A 24,708-nucleotide genomic window follows, 5' to 3' on the forward strand; every position below is an offset into this window, starting at 1 on the left:
AACAGAATAGAAACTTCCTTTGTATTTCATTGTTGACAATCCATCACCCTTGAGGACATCACAATGATATCATGGATTATTTTGGGTTTACAGAATCTTGATGGGAGGTGTGGGTCATCCAATATGAATCTGAATACAAGCGAGAGCTTTATATTTTTAGATTGCAGGAATATTGAGGCATTAAGTCAAAGGTATATGATAGAGAATCATATGATCTTTATAATCACATACTTGGGTGATGAACCATAACTATCTCCTTTTTATCTTTCATTTATTACAGATCTTCTATATGAAACAAGATTAAAAGGTTTAATTTGCCACTTCCTTCAAGCTAATTTCCACTAAATTAAGGAGGCTATTCTGTCAATGAAATAGATTATTGTTCTATATTCATGTATAATGATGATGATGATGTCAACAAAAATATGACTGACCACAGGAAGTATTTCCATGAAATTGCAATCATTGTATATATAAAACTCTTAACACACATTGAAAATATGGATAATTACATAACCAATCACAATTTCCTGGAATAATGAAGTTATTTTGTTAATGTTTAAGAAGCTGCGTCGTCACTGGTTCCACAAAGCCCACTCAAATGCACTTAGGAAAAAAAAAAGTAACCCAGTAATGGGGTACTGGTTGTATATCTTTAAATAGTAGATACTTCAGGTATTTTAGTGACATCCCCATGGACAAGAGCCTTCCTGCATGCTTCTATGTTCCGAGACAAATCTCCACTCATAATGGAATCCTGAGCTACTTTTTAACTTTTACTATTCCCTTTTTCTTCTCTTCTTAAATCCCCCTTTACCACTCCTAAGACACCACCTTTTCTTTCCTCTTACTTCTGTGGTGGGGATAAGAATACAGGCACTGTGTTCCCATGCATGTCATAAAAGGTAACTAAATTAGGCAAAGTACGGAGACTGGAAATTACCTAATTTTTTTTTTTATAGAGTTAAGTGACTCAGTCACCTACACACCCCACTTTGCAGGGGGGGGTGGAATATGCCACTGATACACTATAACAATATAAATATGGCCTGATGTTCCATCAACCAACAAAAAAATGAATTAGTATGAAAATCTTAGAAAATGGAATTGTGATAATTTTTTTTTTCTTGGGTCACGAGTGCCCTAGATCAACTTCCAACTTCTCTCATTTTCTTGTTTCTTAGACAATATCTCAAGTCCTCAGGTCTCCTAATAGAACAGGATAACTTTTGTGTCCCTGATTTATATCATTCACTGCCATGGCAAATGCCTTTATACTTACTGTCCACAAATTACTGATATTACTAAAGCCAGTTGCTTTGATGGCAGCATACAGAGAACTGCCTTACATGATGATTAAGAAGAAAGCAAAGTCCAAGATACATGAAATGTACTTAAAAGGCAAAGCCTTAACTAACATCAAGCAATAGAGCTCAGGAAATAAAACAGTTTCCTGCTACATCCAATGCATAGTGTTGCAGTATTTTACTTTTTTTTTTTTCTTATTTCCAATTATTTCCAAGCTTCCATTTTAAGGAAGTCATTCCCATTTGTACAGAGGAGTTTGTGAATATACTAGTTTGCTAAGCTCATCAGATTCCTTTAGGATTCAGCTTGGTGCCTTGTCTGGTCTCTCAGCTCACCTTTGGTCTAGTTTCTTCAGTTTACCTTTAACTTCTTCCCTTGAGATTTTGACCTCTCCCATTTCACTGATTGATGTTCTGGCCTGCTCTGGGTTGCAATCTTCTCATAATGTCTTTGTAAACACAGAATAGGTTGAAAGAACATCAAGTGGTCATAGCCAAAAAATAAATAAATAAAAAATAAAATAAATATATGTATATACATATATATATATATATATACAGTATATATAAGTATATATATAAAACAATAAATAAAAATACATACATACATATACCAAGGCTTTTTTCCCCTTACAAGGGGGGTAGCCAAAAAGAAAAAGGCATAAAATCATTACCACCCATTCCATCCCTGAATACACTCCACACCCCTCCACCCTCCCTCTTATCTTAGCACCTCTTGAATGACGGGTCATCCCTGCACCTTGTCCACTGCCCTGGGTCAGAGGCAAAAAATAAATAAATAAATAAAATATGAAGACATATTGCTTGAAGGATGTTAACAAGCACAGCTTCAATGAAGATTTGTTATCTTGTGGGACAAATTACAAGAACCAATCCAGGTGGGTAACATAAATGAATTTAAAGGAATGTCCAATGGAGATGACACAATTCCAAACCTGTGCATTACAATTAGGTAAATACAACTTATCCAGAATGGAAGGTCCAATTCTGGAGTCTGAGCACGCATTTGTTTTTCTTCACTACTCTGCCTCCATGACACTGTACACAGTCTAACAATACCAACAACCTTAACTTTTAGATTGATGCTTGGTGGCTATGTTCATCCAATCTATGACAGTACATTTAGAAATACTGTAATAGATACAGTACACAGAGTATACAGCAGCAAAATTGATAATAACAATACCCAGCATAACATTAATCTATCTATATACCAAGGGCTTCTTTCCCCCTTATATGGGAGGTAGCCAAGTCAAAAGCTATGTACCCACTCCCATCGAACACCTGTTTCCCTCCCATCTTAGCTCCTCATGGATGAAGGGTCATTCTTATCTCCAGCCCACTACCTGGGCCAGAAGAAATGTAGCAAGATACAGCACATCTACAGCAAGGTTGCTTCTCTTAATCAGTGACCCACCCTCTCTGTCCCCTTGTGTGGAAAATAAAGAAAATAGGGAGAAATCCCTTTGGGCTACATCAAAATACCATTCACACATTCCCCTATCTGGAGTATTGGTTGTATGATATTGCGCAGTATAAATTACTTAGTAGCATGCAGCTGATGTTTTTGGGACTATATGGGCACCCTTACAGACCCAAGCCACACATCATTTTGTCTTAGAGGAAATCCCTACTCATACTGTAGAGAAATTATACTACTTTATTCTACTATGACTGTCCCCCTCTTAATACTGTCTTGTACCACTTCTTTGAGTATATATTTCCTTTTTCACCTTTGTCCCCTACGATAGAGGGAAGAAAGAATACTGCAATAGAGTTTTCCCACTTGGGTCGTTAAAGGTGGCTAAAATGGGACAGAGTGATGGGACTAGGTATCCTGCTCTCTGTATCCTATTCCAACGAAAAAACACTGATCGCCTGAAAGAAATAATTAAAGCTATTCTTTCACTTGTATCCACTGCCTATTGAACATGTACTGACAGAACAAGCTTTATGCAATCAATTTCTAGGGACTTTTGTAACATCCCTATGTATCAGTTCCACATCACTTATTATTACTGGAAACAGTCTATTAAAAAAAAAAAAAAAAAAAAATGATTACCTTCAGCTCCTACTATCCTCCTTAAACCTCTCCTCCCCCAGCTCTGTGACTAGCTTTTTAGTGTGATACTGTCCCCAAGAACAGAAGTGCCAATGAAATACAAATACAGTAATCCCTTCTATATCAAAATCAATTGGACCAGTGTTCTGATTAGGGGAGTATTCAGATACACGAAGTGAAATTGTCTCCACCTCCACCCACCCAAGTCTCCACTCAGCCACACCAATTGACTCTCCTGGGTCATTATGCAGGGGGAGAGGCCATTAAGGCAATCCACATACCATAACACACAACCACTTTAAATAATGGTGGTTTGGATATGAGAGGGATTGATGTCCTTCTTGAATAAAGCATGTTTAAATGACCCAATTTTGTAACATCAAAACTATAGTATTATACTATGAAGCTTATTTAGAATAATGTGATGTGCACCAATTTAAATTGCATGTGTAACAAGTTTAGTTCTCACAGATGTCAGCAGGTGTCAAAAGGTGTTCCACCTTAGGGTGTTCATTTTCATCCACCATTGCCCGTGTCTGGAGATAAGGTGATGTTTGTTGGATTTTAATCTGAACATTCTAGAGTGGAAAGCAATGGTGGATGGGGTGAGTGAAGAGGCTAATGGATGCAAGGAGTGTCTGTTGTCTAGCTGTATTGCCTTAGACCAAAGCAGTGTGGCAGGGGATGGAGGGGGGGGGGAACCTTTCATCTATGAGGTGCTAAAACAGGAGCAACAAATGGGTTTGGAAGAGTGTGGGATGGGTGTGTTCATGTATGCTTTCACTAAGCCATGCTCTCTGTATGAGGGGAAAGGCTTTTTAGTATGTATGTACATATACTTAACTGACATTTACCACTGCTTCACTTGCTACCCTTAGATAACTAGGAGTTAATAATATTTTCACGATAACATTTACAGCTGTACAAATAGCACCCCTTTGCTTATAATGAAAGTATTTTTGTGCCTCAGAACTTCAACCCAGCTTGTAAAGCCTTAGGTACACAACCCCTCTACTTTGTATATATTCTTTTGTGAAAGTTAATTTCACATCATTACATAACACATCTCCAGGAACATGTCCACCATGCAAACTGAGAACTACTTGCATACCTACTGAACATTGGAAATCCAGTAGCAGCACACACATTATAAATTTACTCATATAATTCAAACAACATGAAGCAGTATTCCAAAGTTCCATAATTCAAACATGTGTAAAACGAGAACCTGCTGTATGGGCCAAGTGCTTTACCACACAATAACAAAGTACATGAATAAAGCAGTGGGGGAGGGGGGCATGAAAGTAAAAAGGTATCTCTGAAATCTATCCTAATCTTCTGAAAGTTAATGTTTATTCATATGAAAACTGGTGACTGGTTCCAGCTTTCTAATACTCTCTGCTGATGAAATAGAAATGGCCCCATACTAACACACTGCAGACATCAGTCCAAAGTTTCTTCCCAGAGATCTATGAGAGGACTCAAGAACCACTGCCAGCTGATACAAGGCTGCAGGTTTCTAGTCCGCAAAATTCATGGCAATGATTGATTTATACAATTTTTTCTTTAACGATTCTATGGTGACATTTACTGGGAAGTGGTTGGCAAGTCATGTATGTTTTCCTATGTTTTTTTGTTTTGTATTTCTTTGTGGACAGAGGGTGAGTACATTGAAATATATGGGGAGGCTGCTTGCTGTGGAGAAGGGTCTGCCTTGAGGAAGTTCACTTGAGCTTAGCTTCCAAACTTTGAAATACTTATGTTTGACAAATGGTCCAGGATGCTTTTCTGTCTTTGGTCTGTTGGTTGTCTGAGTAGCCATACAGGGTGGTGTATATTTTGGCTTCCACCTAATACATGCTTTGTTAATTAAGCAGGTGGTTGGAGTTTAGTAAGTATCTTCTGGAGCCAATGTAAATGTTTGTGATGTATATGGCTTTTCTTTATCCATATTTCTATAGTGATTATTTCTACTGTTGAGGGGTCAGTATCAGGGATTAAGAGTGCTAGCACCCTTTCCCAAAAGTGTTGTAAAAAAAAAAAATGAATAATTGGGGCAGTGAGGGGGCTGGGATTCACCTCTGCATTTTTCTCCTGCAAAATGTCAAGTCAACTTGGCCACTCCCCTTACATGGGGGAAAAGGCCATTGATACATACAATTCAACTCATCAACATACAAAGGTATTGCATAGCTAAAAATCTTAAATCTATGATAGTGTGGTCAAGTGAACAGAAGCATTCTTAATATCATGGCCAATCTTGAACTGTATTCTCTGTGTTCATAGATTATACAGCCTACTATATAATCAGAAGAACAATAAGCAATGGATCATCAATGAAAAGAAAAAGAGAAAAAGAACAAATTAACTGTCTCTAGAGTTGGTGTCATGGAGTATTAATAGATAAAATTTTAGGTGTTACTGAATGACCTGACAAGAAAACAACAATTTATAATGGAAAATATAAAAAAAGCAAAGCCTTAATAGTATGACAATAGATATCTTCTATGATTAAGGTCCAAAGAGCACAATGTTAAAATCATTACAAATGTACAATGTAAATTTGAAATAAATAAATAAAATAAAATAAATAAAAGCCCCATGACTGATATATGCAACAGAGGTGTGTGGATTGTACTGTGCAAGAAAACTGTTACAGATAATGAACTTGCACAGTACTGTGCAAGAAAACAAGAGTTCCAGTTGACAATTTGCACAACTGTTTAGGTGTGAAAAACTTGAACACAAGTGCTGCATGGCAGTATATACTTCATAGGAGGCAAGGCATCTCAAATATGCATATCATTGGTGAAAGTGCTGGTGTAAATACATAATGTTTTGGCCATTTTCATTTAGGGCTGAAACAAATTAGAAAGTCTTACATTGAAGGGCTACGAGTTATACAATGTAGACAAAGCAGACTCTAAGGTACCAATTCACAAAACTGCAACAGCATCAAAGAAGTACTCTCAAGTCCCATTGTCCCCATCCTGAAAACGAGTAAACGAGTGAGTTTTCAATTCTAAGGCTGACAACTTTGATGATCACCTGTACTAGGAAACTAACACAAATATAAGTAAATAATAAATATCCTTTTAACTGGGCAACTGCATACAATTTCTATTTCAGGTGTCATTACCAAAAGTAGATGCAATTGCTTGGTATTCTAATTCAGCATTATTTCTACATATAATACTCTATAACACCTATCAGTGTTTATACTACAACAAGCCCATAGTACTAAACTATCATATTCTAAGAAACAAAAGAAAAGGAACTGTAAAAGAATGAAATGTAACTAAGAATCCTGTAATTCTATACAATTTCAAATATTCTAGCCATGAAATCTCAATGAAATTAAACATTTCCTTTCCTATGTAAACAGGTTTCCATTTTCTTTTACTCTAACACATTTTATTCTACACCACTGTAAAATGAATAAATCTGAAATAGATTTATCAAATGAGTAAAAAAATATATATATACAATATACTGTATTGTACTATTACCAAGAGTATATGTAAAATGAAGTTTCTAAACATCTTATTAGAACCCAATTCACAAACTTTTGCATAAACTACATGTCCAAATATGGTATGAATTTTCAACTTTCACCAATGCATACTGCTTTGCTGCTGCATTGCTATATTGAAGACACAAGTTTCATTCATCATATGTGAATTTTCTTTTGTGGTAACTGCTCAACTAAGTTTTAAAGTTCAAGTTGCTCTTGAAATTATAACATGAAAAAATTATAAGATAATATTCCACTGAAATAACTTTCAAAAGTATAAAAAATACTAATAGATGTATAAATAAGGAAGGAAATGTATATAAATATCTAGAACTCTGGAAAATTAAATGAAAATGGTACAGAATCATATTTGAGTACAATTACTAATGCTACTGCGATAGAATAATAATAACACTATCTTGCTACATTGCTTCTGACCTAAGGCAGTAAGCAGGATAGAGGGATGACCTGTCATCCATGAGGAGCTAAGATGAGAGGGAAGAGAGGATGGCGGATAGGAGTGGAATGGGTGGGAGTGGGTATGCCTTTCGACTTGGTTACCTCCCTTGTAAAGGGGGAAAAAAGTCCTTGGTATATGGACTGTTATACAAAAATATATAAAGTACATTTCCAAGTTGAAATTAGCATAATGCTTGTAAAATAACATATGAAATGTGCAAAGTTGTGAGCACTAAGTTTCACTTTTCCACCATCCATGTTCAATATTAGTTTAAAGAACTGACCAAATGCTGCCATATCAATTACTTAACAAAAGTTGTACAAGATATTGACAGCAGATTTTCCAGTGTTTTAGACCTCACACATGACTTATGTACTCAAGAATCGGGTGGTCCACTGTAAATGATCTTGCAGGAAGAGACGAATGTACAATTTTTTTTATTCCCTTTGTTTCAAAATAAAGTTGGCCTTGGAACTCTCAAAGATCTCCAGGCATCTTATGTTTGCTCAAGGACATCTCAGTTTGCATCAATGTGGCTCTCTCTCTTTTATGTACTTTACTTCAACAAATATTTCCAGTAGAAGTACATTCCACTTATCAACTGTTTTGTCTGTCAGATTATAGGACTTCTTATGACGTACCATTCAAACTATAACACACATGACCTAATATCAATGGTGTCTGATTGTACTGCTAGTATCTTTACTGCCAAAGTCCCATCCTAAAGTTAAGTACTTAAATATATCTCTAAATAAAACAACAAATAAATAAATACTTTAAAAATATATATAATTACATAAAACACATACAAGTCTACCCCCTTTTTTTGGGGGGTATAAATGATCTTTGCTGAGGATCCACTATTGGCACAAGTGACTGTGCACAATGACCTAGCAGCAATTGTGGAAGGTTGTGCTGCTGATGTCCTACATCCTTACTTTCCTCATCCTGTTCTCTTGAAAGTTGTCTTTTTACAACAAAAAACACTACTCTATCTCCTACACCCTCTTTTTTAAGTAAAAATAATCCTTGCTAAAGGCAAACCACTGTCATATATGACCCAGTACACTTGACCTAGAGGGGGGGAGAGAGGGAGAGGGAGGGAGAGAAAGGGAGAGATGGGAGAGAGAAAAGAGAGAGAGAGAGGAGAGAGAAGAGAGAGAGAGAAGAGAGAGAAAGAGAGTGTGTGTGTACAAGTATATTTACCATATTTACCTGGTTATATCTTACAGGAAGGGGAGCTACACTTGTGGTGTCCCATCTCTGTATCTTGCCATATCTAATTTGCTCTTAAATTCTTTTTCGTTTTTGCACACACTATTGTTTTGTCTAGTATGTTCCATACATCCACCACTGTGGGAAAAGTTTTTTTTTTTCATGCCTCTTCTATAACTGTCCTTTTTGAGTTTCATTCCATGTCCTCTTGTGTTTCTCTTATCCCAATTTAGTAAGTCATCTCTATCAAGGACGTCTACACCTTTCATAATTATGTAGTCAACAAGTCACCTCTTCCTCTTCTTTGTTCCAGAGTCAGTAGTTCTAGTTTTGACACTTTTTCTTCATATGACATTTTTGATAAGTGTTGGGTCATGTTCATAGTTGCTTTCTGGATCCTCTCAATTTTCTTTATATTTTTTTCAGTACTGGGTGACCATAGTGTCACTGCATACTCCAATTTAGGCCTTATCAGTGTGACTAACTTTTTCTTAAAAATTTCTTCATCCAAGTAAGTAAAAGCCACTTTTATTGATCTTAGCAATTTATAGGTTTTGAAGACAATTGTGTTTATATGTTTGTCAGGGGACATATTTTGTGACTTGTGATTCACCATTCACCATAGTCTTGGATCACATGTTAGACTCATGATCAACAGTTATTAATCTCCCAGATGAGAGCTCAGAGCTCATATGACCAATCTATGGATAATACTGTGACCTTACATGCACACACATCCCTAACCCCCCCCCCCACGAGAGTTGGAGTAACACCCTGCAGTGAAGCAATACTGAAATTATTTCAGCCCTGGGCAGGACTTGAACACAGACTGCCATAGTGGCAGGCAAAAACTCTAACCACAGTGCCACAAGGTGTGTGCATATATGTGTATTTACCTACCTAGTTGTATTTTACTGGATGAGAGCTATGCTCATAGTGACCCACTTTTGTATCTCTCCACATCCAGTTTGTTCTTAAAATCCTGTATAGTTTAGGCACTCACTGTTTAGTTTGTTCCATACAGCAATCACTCTGTGTGGGAAGCTATTCTTTTTCAAATCTCTTCTGTAACTGTCCTTCTTTAGCTTCTTCTCATGTCCTCTTGTTTCTCTACTGTCCCATTTTAATAAGTCATCTCTATCAAGAATTGCCATCCCTTTCATAATTCTGTAAATAGTCAGCAAATCGCCTCTTTCTCTTCTCTGTTCCAGTGTTGATAGATGTAATTTATCCAATCTTTGTTCATATGTCAAATTTGAGAGTAGGTGCCATTTTTGTCACTTGTCTTTGAATTCTTTCTAATTTCCTTATGTTTTTCCTTGTACTAGGTGCCCGTTGTGTCACAGCATATGCCAATTTAGGTCTTATCAGTGTAATTAATATTTTCTTTACCATTTCTTCACCCATGTAGTCAAAAGCCACCTTCATTGATCTTAATAAGTTAAAAGTCTCTCCAACTAGTTTGTTGACATGTTTATCAGGTGTCAAGTCACTTGAGATAATTACTCCAAGGTCCTTTTCCGAGTTGACTTTTTTGACTTCCTTGGTACCAATTTTATATTGACCCGATATTCTATTTTTGCTTTTTCCAAATTCCATCATACTGCATTTCTTAATGTTAAAATTCACTTCACACTTCTGACTCCATTTCCATATTTCGTCTAGGTATGTGTGTGTGTATTTACCTAGTTGTACCTAGTTGTATTATATGGGAAGGGAGCTAAACTCGTGGTGACCCGTCTTTGTACCTTTCGGCATCAAGTTTTTTCTTAAAATCTTTAGTAGTGTTTGCACACTGTTTCTTTATCTAAATTATTCCTGGTATCCAGTATTCTATGTGGGAAGCTATTTTTTTCAGATCTCTTCTATAGTTATCCTTTTTGAGTTTCTTTTCATGTCCTCTTGTTTTTCCGTTGTCCCATTTTAATAAATCATTCCTATATAAGGTTTCCATTCCTTTCATGATTCTATAAGTCGTCAGCAGATCTCCTCTTTCTCTTCTTTGTTTCAGAGTTGGTAATTCCAATTTGGACAATCTTTGTTCATAGGGGGAGGAGGGGAGAAGGGGAGGAGGGAGGAAGAGAAAGGAGGGGAGGAAGAGAGAGGGGGAGGAAGGGAGAAAGAGAGTGTGTGTGGAGAGGTGGAGTTGGAGGGAGGGATGATGGAGAGGGGGAGGAGGGGAGAAGGGGGAGGAGGGGAGAAGGGGGAGGAGGGGAGGATGTAAAAGGAAGTGAAGGGAGGATGAGGATAAGAGCAGAGGATGAGGGGGAAGGAAAAGGAGGGGAGGAAGAGAGGGGAAGGTGGGAAGGAAGGGAGGACGAGAGAGGGGAAGTAAGGGAAGAAGAGAGAAGGAGGGGAGGAGGGGAAGGGGGAGAAAGAGAGAGGGGAAGGGGAGGAGGGAGGGGAGGAGAGAAGGAAGGGAGGAAAAGAGGGGGAGGAGGGAAAGAAGGGGAGGAGGGAGAGGGGAGGGAGAGGGGAGGAAGAGAGAGGGGAGGAGGGGGAGGGGAGGAAGAGAGAGGGGAGGAAGAGAGAGGGGAGGAGGGGGAGGGGAGGAAGAGAGGGGAGGAGGGGGAGGGGAGGAAGAGAGAGGGGAGGAAGAGAGAGGGGAGGAGGGGGAGGGGAGGAAGAGAGGGGAGGAGGGGGAGGGGAGGAAGAGAGAGGGGAGGAGGGGGAGGGGAGGAAGAGAGAGGGGAGGAGGGGGAGGGGAGGAGGGGGAGGGGAGGAAGAGAGAGGGGAGGAGGGGGAGGGGAGGAAGAGAGAGGGGAGGAGGGGGAGGGGAGGAAGAGAGAGGGGAGGAGGGGAGGAAGAGAGGGAAGGGGAGGGAAGGGAAGGAAGAGAGGGGAGGGGAGGGAAGGGGAGGAAAAGAGGGGAAGGGAGGGGAGGGGAGGAAAAGAGGGGAAGGGAGGGAAGGGGAGGAAAAGAGGGGAGGGAAGGGGAGGAAAAGAGGGGAAGGGAGGGGAGGGGAGGAAAGAGGGGAAAGGGAGGGGAGGGAAGGGGAGGAAGAGAGAGGGGAAGAGAGAGGGGAAGAGGTGAGGGGAAGAGGAGAGGAAGGAAGCAGGGAGGAGGGGAGAGGAGACAAGGTAGGATAGGAGGAAGAGAAATGGGGAGGAGGAGAGGAAGAGGAGGGAGGAAGTGAGAGGAGGAAGAGGAGGGGGGAAAAGATTGGGGGAGAAGGGTAAGAAGAGAGAGTGGGAAGAGAAGGGGAGGAAGGGAGGGGGAGGAGAAAGGGAGGAAGAGAGAGAAGGAGGAGAAGGAAGAGGAAGGGGAGGAAAAGAGAAGAAGGGAGGAAGGAAGGGAAAATGGGAGAAGGTAAGAATAAGGAAGCAGGAGAAATGGAGGTGAAATGTTACATGTTAAAGCCTCTTCTGTTGTGGGTGGATATATATAATATATATATATATATATATATATATATATATATATATATATATATATATACATATATATTATATACATATATAAATAAACATATAAATATATACATATATATACATATATAACTATACATATATAAATATATATATAAACATATATACATATACATATATATATATACATATAAATATATATATACATTAATATATAAATATATATATACATATATTAATATATATATAAATATATTAATATATATATAAATATATATATATATACATACATATATAAATATATATATACATATATAAATATATATATACATATATAAATATATATATACATATATATGTATATATATACATATATATATATATATATATATAAATATATATATACATATATAAATATATATATACATATATATATATATATATATATATAATATATATATATATAAATATATATATATTATATACATATATAAATATATATATACATATAAATATATATATATATATAAATATATATATATATATATATATATATATATATACAGTCTGCTACCAGTCTATTTCATTCCCCTTCAGTCCACTTTGTTATATGATGAATGTACAAGATGAGGAGGGAAGGAAGCACAGAAATGATGGCAAAAGAGTGTAGGGAGGAAAAAGTCAATTAGAAATTAAAGTACATTCAAGTGGAGGAAGCATACAATCAGGCAAAAATACTGACATTTATTACATTCATTCGAAGCTTGACTTCACTATGTATAGTTTGATAGATAGTGACAGAAATAGTCCTATCCTTTACCATAAGTTTTCAAAAACAGTACATATAAACAACACACATGTACAAATAAATACACAGTGTATAATGAAATCACAAACAAAATTGCATACACAAGTTTGTTCACCCCACACAAACAAGTAGCTTCACCTAAATGCAACATACATCTGTAACAATAACAAATGCTGCTCTAAGTTTCACTAACTCCAAACCTGCAGCCCTACAATAGCACACAATTGTTCCTGAGCCTTTCCATATGTCCCTTTGGGAAGAATGTTGTCAGTGTTGTTTTAGTATGTACACGACCAATGACAAGTGCCTGGAAGCAGTCACCCATCTTCAAAACCTGTCAACATTCTCACTTCCATATGGAGGTGCCTGACACTATATAAAAAATGTGCTAAGAATCTTAATATGAACTTCAATTTTATTGCCTCCACCTTCTGACAAAATTAGAGCTCACAAGTGGTAACTGCTCTCCTCCCCCACAACTATTGTAAATCTGTGACATGGAAACAGTCTCACAGTATTATGACAAGAACAAGTCTTAACATTCCTTCCTAGAGAGATCTATTGGAGGACTTGAGAACTGTTGCCAGCCACTTTGAGACCACATATTTCCAGTCAGGGAGACTCGAGGTGTACGAGGTACTGACTGCATAAATTCTATGTAGTCAATATTTTAGGGCCTTTATTGACATCATGAAGGACCAGGCACACAACACTTATAGCTAGTCTCTAATCACTCAAAAAAGGCTAATCACTAACTTCTACTATCCCTTTAACCATTCCTTCACTATCTCTGTGATTTTACATCTTTGGTGCTGATTATCACCAACGAAATACTGAGTATTAAAACTCAATGCAACAATCAATATTATTAGTTTGGGTCACTTTCTATGACCACAGCTCGTTCAAGAAAAAGGGAGATAATAGTCGCCTGTTGTCAGTATAGGAAAGATAGACAAAGTTTAAGCAGATCTTGGGGGAAAGAGAGACTGAGTGACAAGAGGGGGTTGATGGGAAATAACAAGAAGAGGGGGAGATGATTTCTTTAATATCTGTCTTGCAATATCACCAATCAGATACTCATCAATAGTCCCCATACCCAAAGATGTGTGATACCACACCACCTTAAGAGTTCAAAACAGCCCATGGTCAGGTTTTGGATTGTTAAAATTGTATGGGATGCAATGATTTAATAATCATGACTTTTCACATGAAATTCATCAACATATATACTGGTACTAGTCAATCTATACACATGTTTAGAAATATCCTCATCTGGACATCTAAACAGTCCACAGGCTGACATTCTAAATCGGGAAAATCACTGGACATTCAATGATATTGAGATTACTCAATCCAGTAGTCAATAATAGGTAAATGTATACTATTTGGTACAAGATCCTTTCTATTTTCTCCATTATTGAGGCCCTGGGATTGCCTAACATCCACTAGGCTACCTACTTCAATGAATTATGATTTTTTTTTTTTTTTTGTAAAAAATATTTGGTACTTGGCAAGGGAACTGGCTATATAGTCACAGGGTTTAATAGTCCTGGTAGATATGAAAAGAATACACACACACACACACACATATATATATATATATATATATATACATATACATATGTTCATACACATTCAATTCAATATGCCTCTAAACAAGGTACCAATGATGAGTACTTGAATGTGGTGATCCTACAAGATTTATGTAAAAAAAATCTCCCTTCCATCCATCTTCAAAACCTGTCAACACCCTCACCTCTAAATGGAGGTGCAACCTAGAGGGGCTGACACTCAATCTCTGGAATGAGCCAAAGATATCTATTAACCTTGACATTTCCTCAACCTTCACACATAATGTGAACTGACAATCACTAACTACTTCCTTCTTTCTATAATACAAGCCAGTGACAGAAACTGTCACACAATAATACAAACCCAAAGCCCTACAATGGCTGGCAACAGCTCCCAACCCCTCCATAGATCTCCCCAAGAAGAAATTTTTATATTACCATATCTGTTTTGTATTTACCTACAATTAGGTAAATACAAAGCAGATAACAATATGAAGATTTCTTCCCAGAGATATCTACAGAAGGTCTTGGAAACTGTTGTCAGCCACTATAGAGTTTTGAGTTTGCAGTCACTGATACTCAAGGAAACAATTACCATTACTCTATATAATAATACACACACCTCCATACTATGAGAAATACTGAAAAATGCAGTCAAATAACCTGTGCACCTACAGTAATTATCTTGTTTTCTGATTTTACTTTAGAATAATGATGGACACTATGTCAAGCCTATCACGAACTGGTGTACTGGGTCTATCTTTAAGTACAAACTGTTTCAACTCAAGGTCCTACTCTACTGAAATAATAATCACCTGCCATCAGGAAGACCAGAGTACAAGCAATGCATTAAAATTGCAATGAGTTAAACTAAAGAGAGCCTTTACCCTTTCTTTATACTGTCTAGGTTTCAGGTACATAAACTCATCAAGTGTTGGTCAGAGTGTCTGCAAAAAACAACTGCAGTCAGGACCCTTCATCCTCTGGTCCTGACTGCAATTGAATAAAATACCTTGCCCTTGGCCATAACAATCTTCATTGTAGGATTTCACAATTAAATAATCAAACAAGATTGCCTTGGGCCTTACAGCATGGAATCCATCCTTCAGCTGAACAAAATAGTTTGGCAACAGCCAAACCAATATGTAAGCATGTCTTTGTAGTAAAGTTGAAAGTGAGGATATTGACAGGTTCTGAAGGTAGATGACACTGATTTGATTCCAATTTCTCTTATATCATCACCACTTGCCTTAACCCTTTCATCTGAAGAAAATCATCTAGTAATAGCCTAAACAATCAGTAATAAAAAAATAAAAAACTATGCACTGGATTAGTGCAGCAAGTTTAAAAAAAAAAGGGATAAAATGGTTGAACTGACAACATTTCATTAAATTCTATATGTTTGGGTGTGCATGTTTATACAGGAAAGTGGCTACACTTGTGGGGTCTGTATCTTATAATTTAATCATCATAAATAGCTTTAAGTCATGTATGATTCCAATTTCGGCTAAATCTTCATGGGTCACTCAGGGAAGATATTTTGTCATGGAATAATTAGTGTAGGGTGTTGGATGAGGGGCTTATTGTCCTATAAAGGATGGCTGAATCTTGGGCAGTTGATTTAGTGTTGGTTGTTTTAGTATTAGATGGTGTCCTAAACACAAGTGTTCTTGCTTCTCTTGGAAGGTTTTTGCTCTGGGTCTGATGTTGTTCAGTTATTCGTTTGTGTGTATTTACCTAGTTTTACCTAGTTGTATTATACGGGAAGGGGAGCTATGCTTGTAGTGACCCGTCTTTGTAAAATCTAGCTTGTTCTTAAATTCTTGTATGGTGTTTGCACATACTATTGTTTCGTCCAATTTGTTCAAGACAACCACTACTCGAGTGGATTTTTTCTTTCAGATCTCTTCTATAACTATCCTTTTTGAGTTTCTTTTATCCCACTTTAATAAGTCTTCTCTGTCTAGGACTTCCATGCCTTTCATGATTCTGTAAATGGCTAATAGATCGCCTCTTTCTCTTCTTAGTTCTAGGGTTGGTAGTTCTAGTTTAGACAATCTTTGTTCATATGAATTTGAAAGTGTTGGGGCCATCTCTGTTATTGCTCTTTGGATTCTTTCTATTTTTCTTATATTCTTTTTTGTACTGGGTATCCATAGTGTTACAGCGTACTCCAATCTTGGTCTTACCAGTGTGACTAGTATTTTTTATTTATTTCTTTATTTCTTTACCATTACCTCATCCAAGTAATTAAAAGCCACCTTTAATTATCTTAGTAAATTGTAGGTTTCTCCCACAATTTTGTTTATATACCTATCTGGGGACATGCCTTTGGTGATAATTACTCAGGTCCTTTTTGGAACTAACATTTTTTACTTCCTATGCACTGATTTTATAATATCCTGATGTTCTTTTTCCAAATTCCATTATACTACTTTTCTTAATGTTGAAGTTCACTTCCCACTTTTGATTCCATTCCTAGATTTTGTCCAGGCCTCTCTGTAGCAATTCACTCTTTTTCTGTGCTTACTTTCTTTAGTAGTTTTGCGTCGTTTGCAAAGAAGTTCATGTAACGTTCTACACCTTCATCCATGTCATTTATATATACAGCAAACATTATTGGAGCCAATATTGAACCCTGTAGGACTCCACTTATCATTTCTTCCCAGGCTTAGCTTTATCTCCGAGCACCACTCATTTTTCTAACATGCAAGAAATCTTCCATCCATTTCAGTTTCCATGTACAACTACTGTTGTTTCGAGTTTTCTTAATATTTTTGTGGTACTTAATCAAATGTCTTTTGTAAGTCCAGAAAAGCAGTCTGCCCAACCGTCCCTCTCTTGCATTATATCTATTAACCTTGAATAAAAACAACAACAACAAAACAACATGATCTTCTGTCTCAAACTAAATTGTTTCAGATTTATTATATCATTCTCTTCCAGATTGTGTGTGTGTGTATATTTACCTAGTTGTATCTTATGGGAAGGGGAGTTACACTCGTGTGTGTGTGTGTGTGTGTGTATACATGCGCATGTGTTTTTCTGGTCAAGTACTAATTTAGGGGTTTATTTTGAAAAGCTTGTTTAGTGATTTGGGTGTGAACATGTTTTTGTGAGGATATATTATATGGTACAAGTGGTTGTATGTATTTCAAAAATAATCTGTTAGTATGGTTTTTTTGTCATGTTCAGCTGTACCTATCACTATCATATGATGTCCTATGGGGATAATTTTGGTTTCTGAATGCAAGTGTTCTATCAGTGGTTTTGGAGCACCCTGTTGTCATTCTCAATATTTCATGTGGGCTGAAAGTCATACGAGTACCATTATTAAAAACAAGGCCTAGAATATTAGGGTTCTTTTCCAAATTATGGGTTTGACCATTTAATTTCACTGTTGGGTGTCTTATCTTTTTCATGATTGTCTGGAGTGAGCAATGTTACTGATGATTTCTTAGCCATTATTCAAGTTTGTCTAAGTAAGTTTGGGTGTTCTTAGCTTCTATTTTGTAGTCACTATGCTGGGTTATTATTCTCAGGTCACATGAGAAAGTGCTCAGTTGAGAGTGATGCTACTTGTAGAACTCCGCTGTCAGTCTTTTTGTCCCTGAAATTTGGTTATTTTGGGTTACTTTGCACTGTCTATCTGCTAAGAAGCTAGCCATTTCTTGACATTGTTGTGAATATGTCTTTATGATATTTGATATAATGTCTGGTAATTTTATTAAATAGGTTATTATTGTCTATAGCTACTATAACCATTCTTTCAGGTGGAGCTTTTTTATTGAATCCCTCCAGCCATTGTTTGGTGATATCTGTGAATGATGTGATGGTGGAGTGGCCCTCTTTGAATTTATGTTGATTTGGGGAGGTGGGTAGTCTACTTTAGATATCTTGCAAGAAGCCATGAATAGTTTTACTACCAATGAAATGACAGCTATATGGTAAAGAGCTAAAAAGAATGTTCTTGCTAATCAATTCATTAAGCCTTCTAGTAAGATTACTTATAATTACAAAGAAAATTCAAAGGCATTGTAAGATATTCCCACTGTTGACACAAGGTTTTTTCAGACTTGTAGTAATGTAGTTAATGTTATAAGAAATGTAGAGAATGCAGCAACATCAATTTTAGATAAAGTAGGCGGGGCTATGACTAAGTTGAGAAGCTGCAGCCAAAAATCAGCATCTGTAATGTGCATGAAAAAGGCACTGACTTACAAGAATGTCTACTTACAGGCTACCACTGACACTTGTAATAAAAATGTATTTTTGTTCAAGAGTCCAGCAGCAGGGCAAACTGCCCATTACTTCTTCAAATGCCATCCTGAAGTTCGCAAGGCTGTCCATGATCATGGTTACACAGTTTAACTGTGTTGGAGTAATTATCTAGTACACTTAGTGATATCATGTGATGACTTGTTTTCATTGTCAAAGATTTGGTCACATATCAAAAGATTAAGTTTAAAGATGATGCAATTTGTTCCCAGAGCCATGAAATGAAAGGCTACTTCTTGTATGCACAAGTGCATATATTATATTAAAGAGCAAAGTGAATCACAGTCAATGCCAAATGTTGTAAGGTTTTCCTGGTAGATATTTCTAAATTAGCAACTATTATTGATGACATATTATGCCTTAGAGTGATTATCTAAATTGTGATTGTTAATATCCAGTAAATTGGAAATAAAAGTATTCAAAATAAGAGATGTTTAATGAACAAGCAGTTTATGACCTAGCTATTTCAGATACATTGTTGAATACCTTTGATACAGCAAAAACAAACAAGATTATTTCATGCACACACATCTTCATCATCATGAGAGAAGGCAAACAGGGATGAAGTTGGAATATACACTTCTACTGTCATTTCCCATCTCTAAAGTACATTTCAAATGTCAAAATAATTTTATATAATTTATTGGCATTATAGGCCTTGTTCAAGTGTAAGAATCTTCAATAAAGAATTCAGTATACTGTTGGACCAGATTTACTGGGTTTCCTTAAAAGCCTATCACAACATTATTTTTTGAGGTACTGGACTCGTGTTCATTAATGAATAATGGAAGATTCTCAAATTCAACATCAGGTCATGTGTTGGATTCAATGATGTTTCAAGTAACAGCTTCAGAAGTGAGGTCATTGTTGAGAGAGTTTTTACCATTTATCCTATTCACAAGTTCATAATTTTAAAATTCTTATTAACAGAGATGAATGAAGATTTATTTACTTTAACTAAATGTATTTCATGCCTGTGCCCTTTACCTGTATTAACAATACAAGTAAAAAATTTAACAAGGATGATTCACAAAAAATTTGGCTATGTGGACTGTTTTACATATACAGTACCTACAACCATACTGATACAAATCAAATATGAAAATCAATACTTATGTCATGAAGTGTATCATATCTGAGGACAGATTACCAGGGTTTAATGCAGTTTTGAGAATGAGAAGGGAAAGGTGTATGGAGCATCAGTGGCAAAAGGTTGAGACCAGTGCCTGGGAAGATTATGAAAATGTAAAAAATCAGTACAGCTAGTTGATAAAAAAAAGGAGTAAAAGAGACTATTAGCATAAGAAAATTCAGGAGACAGGATCAGATCAGAATAAATTATATACACTTTTAGATAATCCCATTTTGTTGTGTGATGATAAAGCTCCCAGATTGTTTTAGAGGTAAAGACTTAATAGACACAATTTTGACAAATCTTCAAGAATAATGTTGTGAATGTATTTTATTTTGCAGACATGCCCCTTCAGACTGTCACTGAGACCAGATTACATTACAAAACCATCAATAAACAAAATCTCATTTGAATTATTGAGGATAAGTCAAGTGTTGCCTCAAGTTTCATGAAGTGGAAAACCTGTACTCCCACAGTGACTGGCAACGTCCATGGACCCCCCTACATATTTCTCTGGGAAGAAATTTTGTACTAATGTCTGTTGCATTAATGAGGGGTTGTTTTTATATCACAGACTGAAAATGGCAGGTGGGAGGGGATGAGACACCAGTTGTCAGCTCACCATGTGCGAAAAAGTAAGATATAAAGTCGAAATTTATAGAAATCTTGGGCCCAAAATGGAGAACAAGTGTCAGCCTCTCATGGCACCTCCTAATGGAAGTGAAGGGGTTGATGGATTTGATGCATATATCAGAGGTAGGGAGTGTTGATAACCTTTCTAGTCTTATGGATGTCATATTAAAGACTGTTCATATCAGCATCTTTGAAAATTTCTTGAATTGGAAAAATGGGATGTAATAATATCAGAGTTGAAAGGAAAACTTGATCAAAATGAAAGCTCTTTTAGACCAGTCTATTGTTTACTTTTATTTTCTTTTTAATAAAAACACTGGAATGTGTAGTTACTGATTTATTAATTAATCACCTGGAGGGTGTCCATGTACTGCCTGATAATAAGTCTTCTTAAATACAAACTACAATATGGTATGTTCTGTGGTTAGTAACATCTTACAAATTATGAATCTGGGAAAATGTGGTATATTGATACTCCTACACCTAAGTGCAGCATTTGATATGGTTGTAAATGAACTGTTTTTGAATTATTTAAAAGCAATCAGAATTGTAGATGATAAATTGCATTATTTTGAAAGTTATTTAATAGAGAGAGGATAATGTGTGCACATCAGAAATTTATTTTCTTAGTACAAGTCTTTGACATGGGTGTCCCCCAGGGAAGTGTCCTTGATGCTATTTGATTAGGATTTTACATGACTGGTCTATCTCAAGTGCTCAAAACAAAAGGTCGTTTGCAGACAATACTTAGTTCCATCTACCTATCCAAGTATCATCTGTGAACAACCTTGAGCACTTAAGATAGATCAGTCATGTAAATACAGAATCAAACAGCACCTAGGACACTTCCCTGCGGGACACCCATGTCAAAGACTTGCACAAAGAAAATAAATTTCTGATGTGCACACACTACCTTCTCTTTGATAATAAAACATTTGAAAGGATAGATAAAATTTCCACTGCATCAAGGGATGGCTCTTCAAGTTGAAGTTTATCAATGGTAATCAAGGTCAAACTGCTGAAAATATACATGACTTGGAGGCATTACTAAATAAAAAATTGACAATTGTCAGATAAACAATGTGGTTAGGATTACTGTATTACTAGAAAGTATACAGATGAAGACTCAATTAAGTCACTAATAATAATTAGTGCCAAGATAGGACTGGATAATTCAAATCTACTATAAGCTGCCAAAGCTCTAGTTGCAGACATTGCAGAATATCTTTAATATATTGATTAAATTCCACTTGTTATCTGTGAAAGCCATTATAATATACATTGTTCCGAGTGATGCAGCCACAAAAGGATTGATACATGTAGTTAAAGATAGCACAATAGAGACTGAATCATTATTTTCTGAACACTGGTTGTCATGACTTCAAATATGCTGCCTCAAGACTGTACAACTGCTTTCTTCTAGACATTACAAGGTTTGATAATACGGTAAATACAAGTGGAAGACTGTTCTCCGAATGTTTTGATCTAGAAGACCCAAGCATAAATAAGCCATATAAATTTATCCTACCCATGATTGATGTCTATTTGAATTACATAAGATAAGATTTAAGGGTTCTGCAGTGCATATTAACACAGCAGGACCAGACAAACAAAAAATAGAAGCAACGAGTAAAATAAAGTTAACCTTGATTATGTTGGTAAGGATAGGTTAGCTAATTTTGGCGATAGTTGTTGGGGGAGATGGAGCCCCTATATTTTTATGTTAGGTTTATTTTGGGTATCCTGTAGCTGAGGTTAACAAATAAACAGCTACGAAGCTTGTACAACATGATAATCTCACTAAAGACAAATAAAAGGTGTTATTAGAATATAACTTTCTTTAAAAAGATTGTTCTAATAATCAGCTTGATACTGGTACACAGTCACAGTGGGTGCCCACTGGGGCAGGGATTATAAAATTATATTACAAAGTAGTATTATGAAAATCATTTGCCCAGACATCTCATTGTTTATAGTTTTCATTCAGTTATTTTTCATAATTAACTGCTACCACTAAAAGGAAACATTTGAATCTTTTTAATATACTCATTACTTATCTGTCATGGCTACATGTATTTAGCAAACCTTATCACACCTTCAAAACACACCTAATTTACTACCATATCTATTTGAAGATATAATTTTACCTTTTCTGATGTTCAAATATTTGAGTATTTTGCCAATGAATATTCTGACCTATAAAAAAAATCTACAGGTTTCATTTTATTGTCTAGGCCTACATGTCTCAATTTATATCAAATACTACAAATAACCATGGTTTTCGTTTGTGTATATCAACATTGTATAATACATCCAGATAATCAATTAATAACAAATGCCCTTAGATGTAGATGTTATTAATGTTTTGGGTCTACCACTGCAATCGGTCTAGCCTGCTTCCTCAACGGGGTCGACTTGTATCTCGCCCGTTATCATTGTAACCTTTACTTTTGCACTGATCATCCCTGTCTACATACTTTACCTATGGTTAACTCACCCATTCGTCTGCATGTGTGCGATTGGCGACGCAAAGTTCCTCGAAGGGAATGGTGCAATCCGCCACGAAGTCGTCATTGCCCACGGCCGAGTCATGGAACACCTTGAGGCCCAGGAACACGGCCCCCACCACTTCGCTCTCAAAACTCTCATTCCAGACGGGCGCGAACGTTTTCTGCCGTGCCCCGGTACGGTCGATGTGCACCTCATCAACATCTACGGTCACATAAGGGTCCAGGCTTTGATCTTGCTGGCCCTTGCCCAAGCCTGGCAACCCGTCATACCGAGTCATATAATCAGTAAGGCGCAGATCTTTTGCTTCGCATATCTTCACTTTTAGAACGCCCGTGAACATTGCCTGGGATGTGTGAAGCCCGCTGCCTAAGGACAGGCACCTAATCGCCCTGCCTTATGTCACTCTATGTCCGGGTAGTGCATAGGGAAATGGCGTAGCTATCGCTGCACTCGGAGGCTGACCCGACTGTCACCCATTCACCACCATTCGATAAAACTCGCTCGGGCCTCATTACTAAGTGACGTCATATTGTGTGTTGCGAGAGCGGCCCACAACTCAGTTCCTTGCCCAACCACCAGAGTGCCTACCGCCAGAGTTTTGAATTGAGATATAAATCATACATATAAATTAATTTTGCTTGTGTAATCACAATCATTGCAGATTATTTGAGCTCATGTATATCATATCTATATCTAGGCTTATCACACCTACAATTTGCCGAAGAATACAAGGGCGAAAGTCAACACCAAGGAGCAAAATTGGTATCGTTCAGTAATGCATGAAAATTTCACGTATTGTGTTCCATACATATGACTCACAAGTATAGTTTAGTGAATTATTAACAGGTGGGAGTAGCCGTGTTATTCTCACACACAGTATAAACACTACTTTTTATCGAACTATCAACAAATGGAAAATGTGTCGTCGTCACTTGTACCAAAATCATTATCTGCTCTTTGAGTGAGATACTTGAATTCTAAGAGGTACATGTACACAGTGTCATACTTATATTCACAAAATACCGCCCACAGCCCAATTATCAAACTCTGTACACATTTTTGTTGATGTTATAATATTTTGCCTGCCTCCGTTACTGTCATGGGCCAAACAAATGATGGCTGTGAAAATATCTGGCAGTATTCTACAATTTGTCATACTTATATTTATCTATACAGAATAATGTTTCTTCTCAGAAATCAGGAAATTACAACGACGGTTATATGGAAAATCGCGCAGTATAGAAAGGAAAAATTATATATTCGTGAGTGATGCCGTAGAATGTTTCATATCATTTGTCCTACATATCAATTGTTTACTTTTTAGCATCCATGAACCTGTTTCATCACACATAATGTCATCCCCGTCACTCACGCACACGCATACGACTTGACGGCACAGTGGTAGCTTTCGCGGCCGCCACTACGGCGGTCCGGATTCGAATCCTGCCTATGGCTGAATAATTTCAGTATCGCTGCGCTGCGAGTCGTTACTCTAACTCGTGGGTGGGGAGTTGGGTGTGTGTGTGCGTGTAAGGTTGCGGCATTACCCATAGATCGGTCATATATTAGCTCTCTTCCAGGAGGGAAATAGCTGTCGATCACGAGTCCAACACGTGATCCAAGACCATAGTGAATCACACATACACACACAGGTCGACGGCGCAGTGGTAGCTTTCGCAACCGCTATTCCAGCGGTCCAAGTTCGAATCCCGCCCAGGGCTGAAATAATTTCAGTATCTCTGCGCTGCGAGTCGTTACTCCAACTTTCGTGGGTGGAGAGTTGGGCATGTGTGTGTAAAGTCACAACATCACCCACAGATCGGTCATA

General features: G+C 37.0%; 1 protein-coding gene across 2 annotated transcripts in view; it reads right to left on the bottom strand.

The window, feature by feature from the left end:
- The window catches only part of Pkc98E (Protein kinase C), a 66,370-nt gene extending 42,968 nt beyond the window's left edge, over positions 1-23,402 (bottom strand). Inside the window, exon 1 of one of the 2 annotated variants that reach the window (XM_076188063.1) lies at positions 22,867-23,402. In XM_076188063.1, coding sequence (XP_076044178.1) covers positions 22,867-23,220 — 354 coding nt within the window. In that variant the 5' untranslated portion in view covers positions 23,221-23,402. The remainder of the gene's footprint in view (positions 1-22,866) is intronic. The other variant, XM_076188062.1, reaches the window with a different exon arrangement.
- Positions 23,403-24,708: the final 1,306 nt, after the last annotated feature.

This window comes from Oratosquilla oratoria, chromosome 7 (assembly GCF_046742065.1).
Source record: "Oratosquilla oratoria isolate Oo_2021 chromosome 7, ASM4674206v1, whole genome shotgun sequence".
NCBI classification, from domain to species: domain Eukaryota; kingdom Metazoa; phylum Arthropoda; class Malacostraca; order Stomatopoda; family Squillidae; genus Oratosquilla; species Oratosquilla oratoria.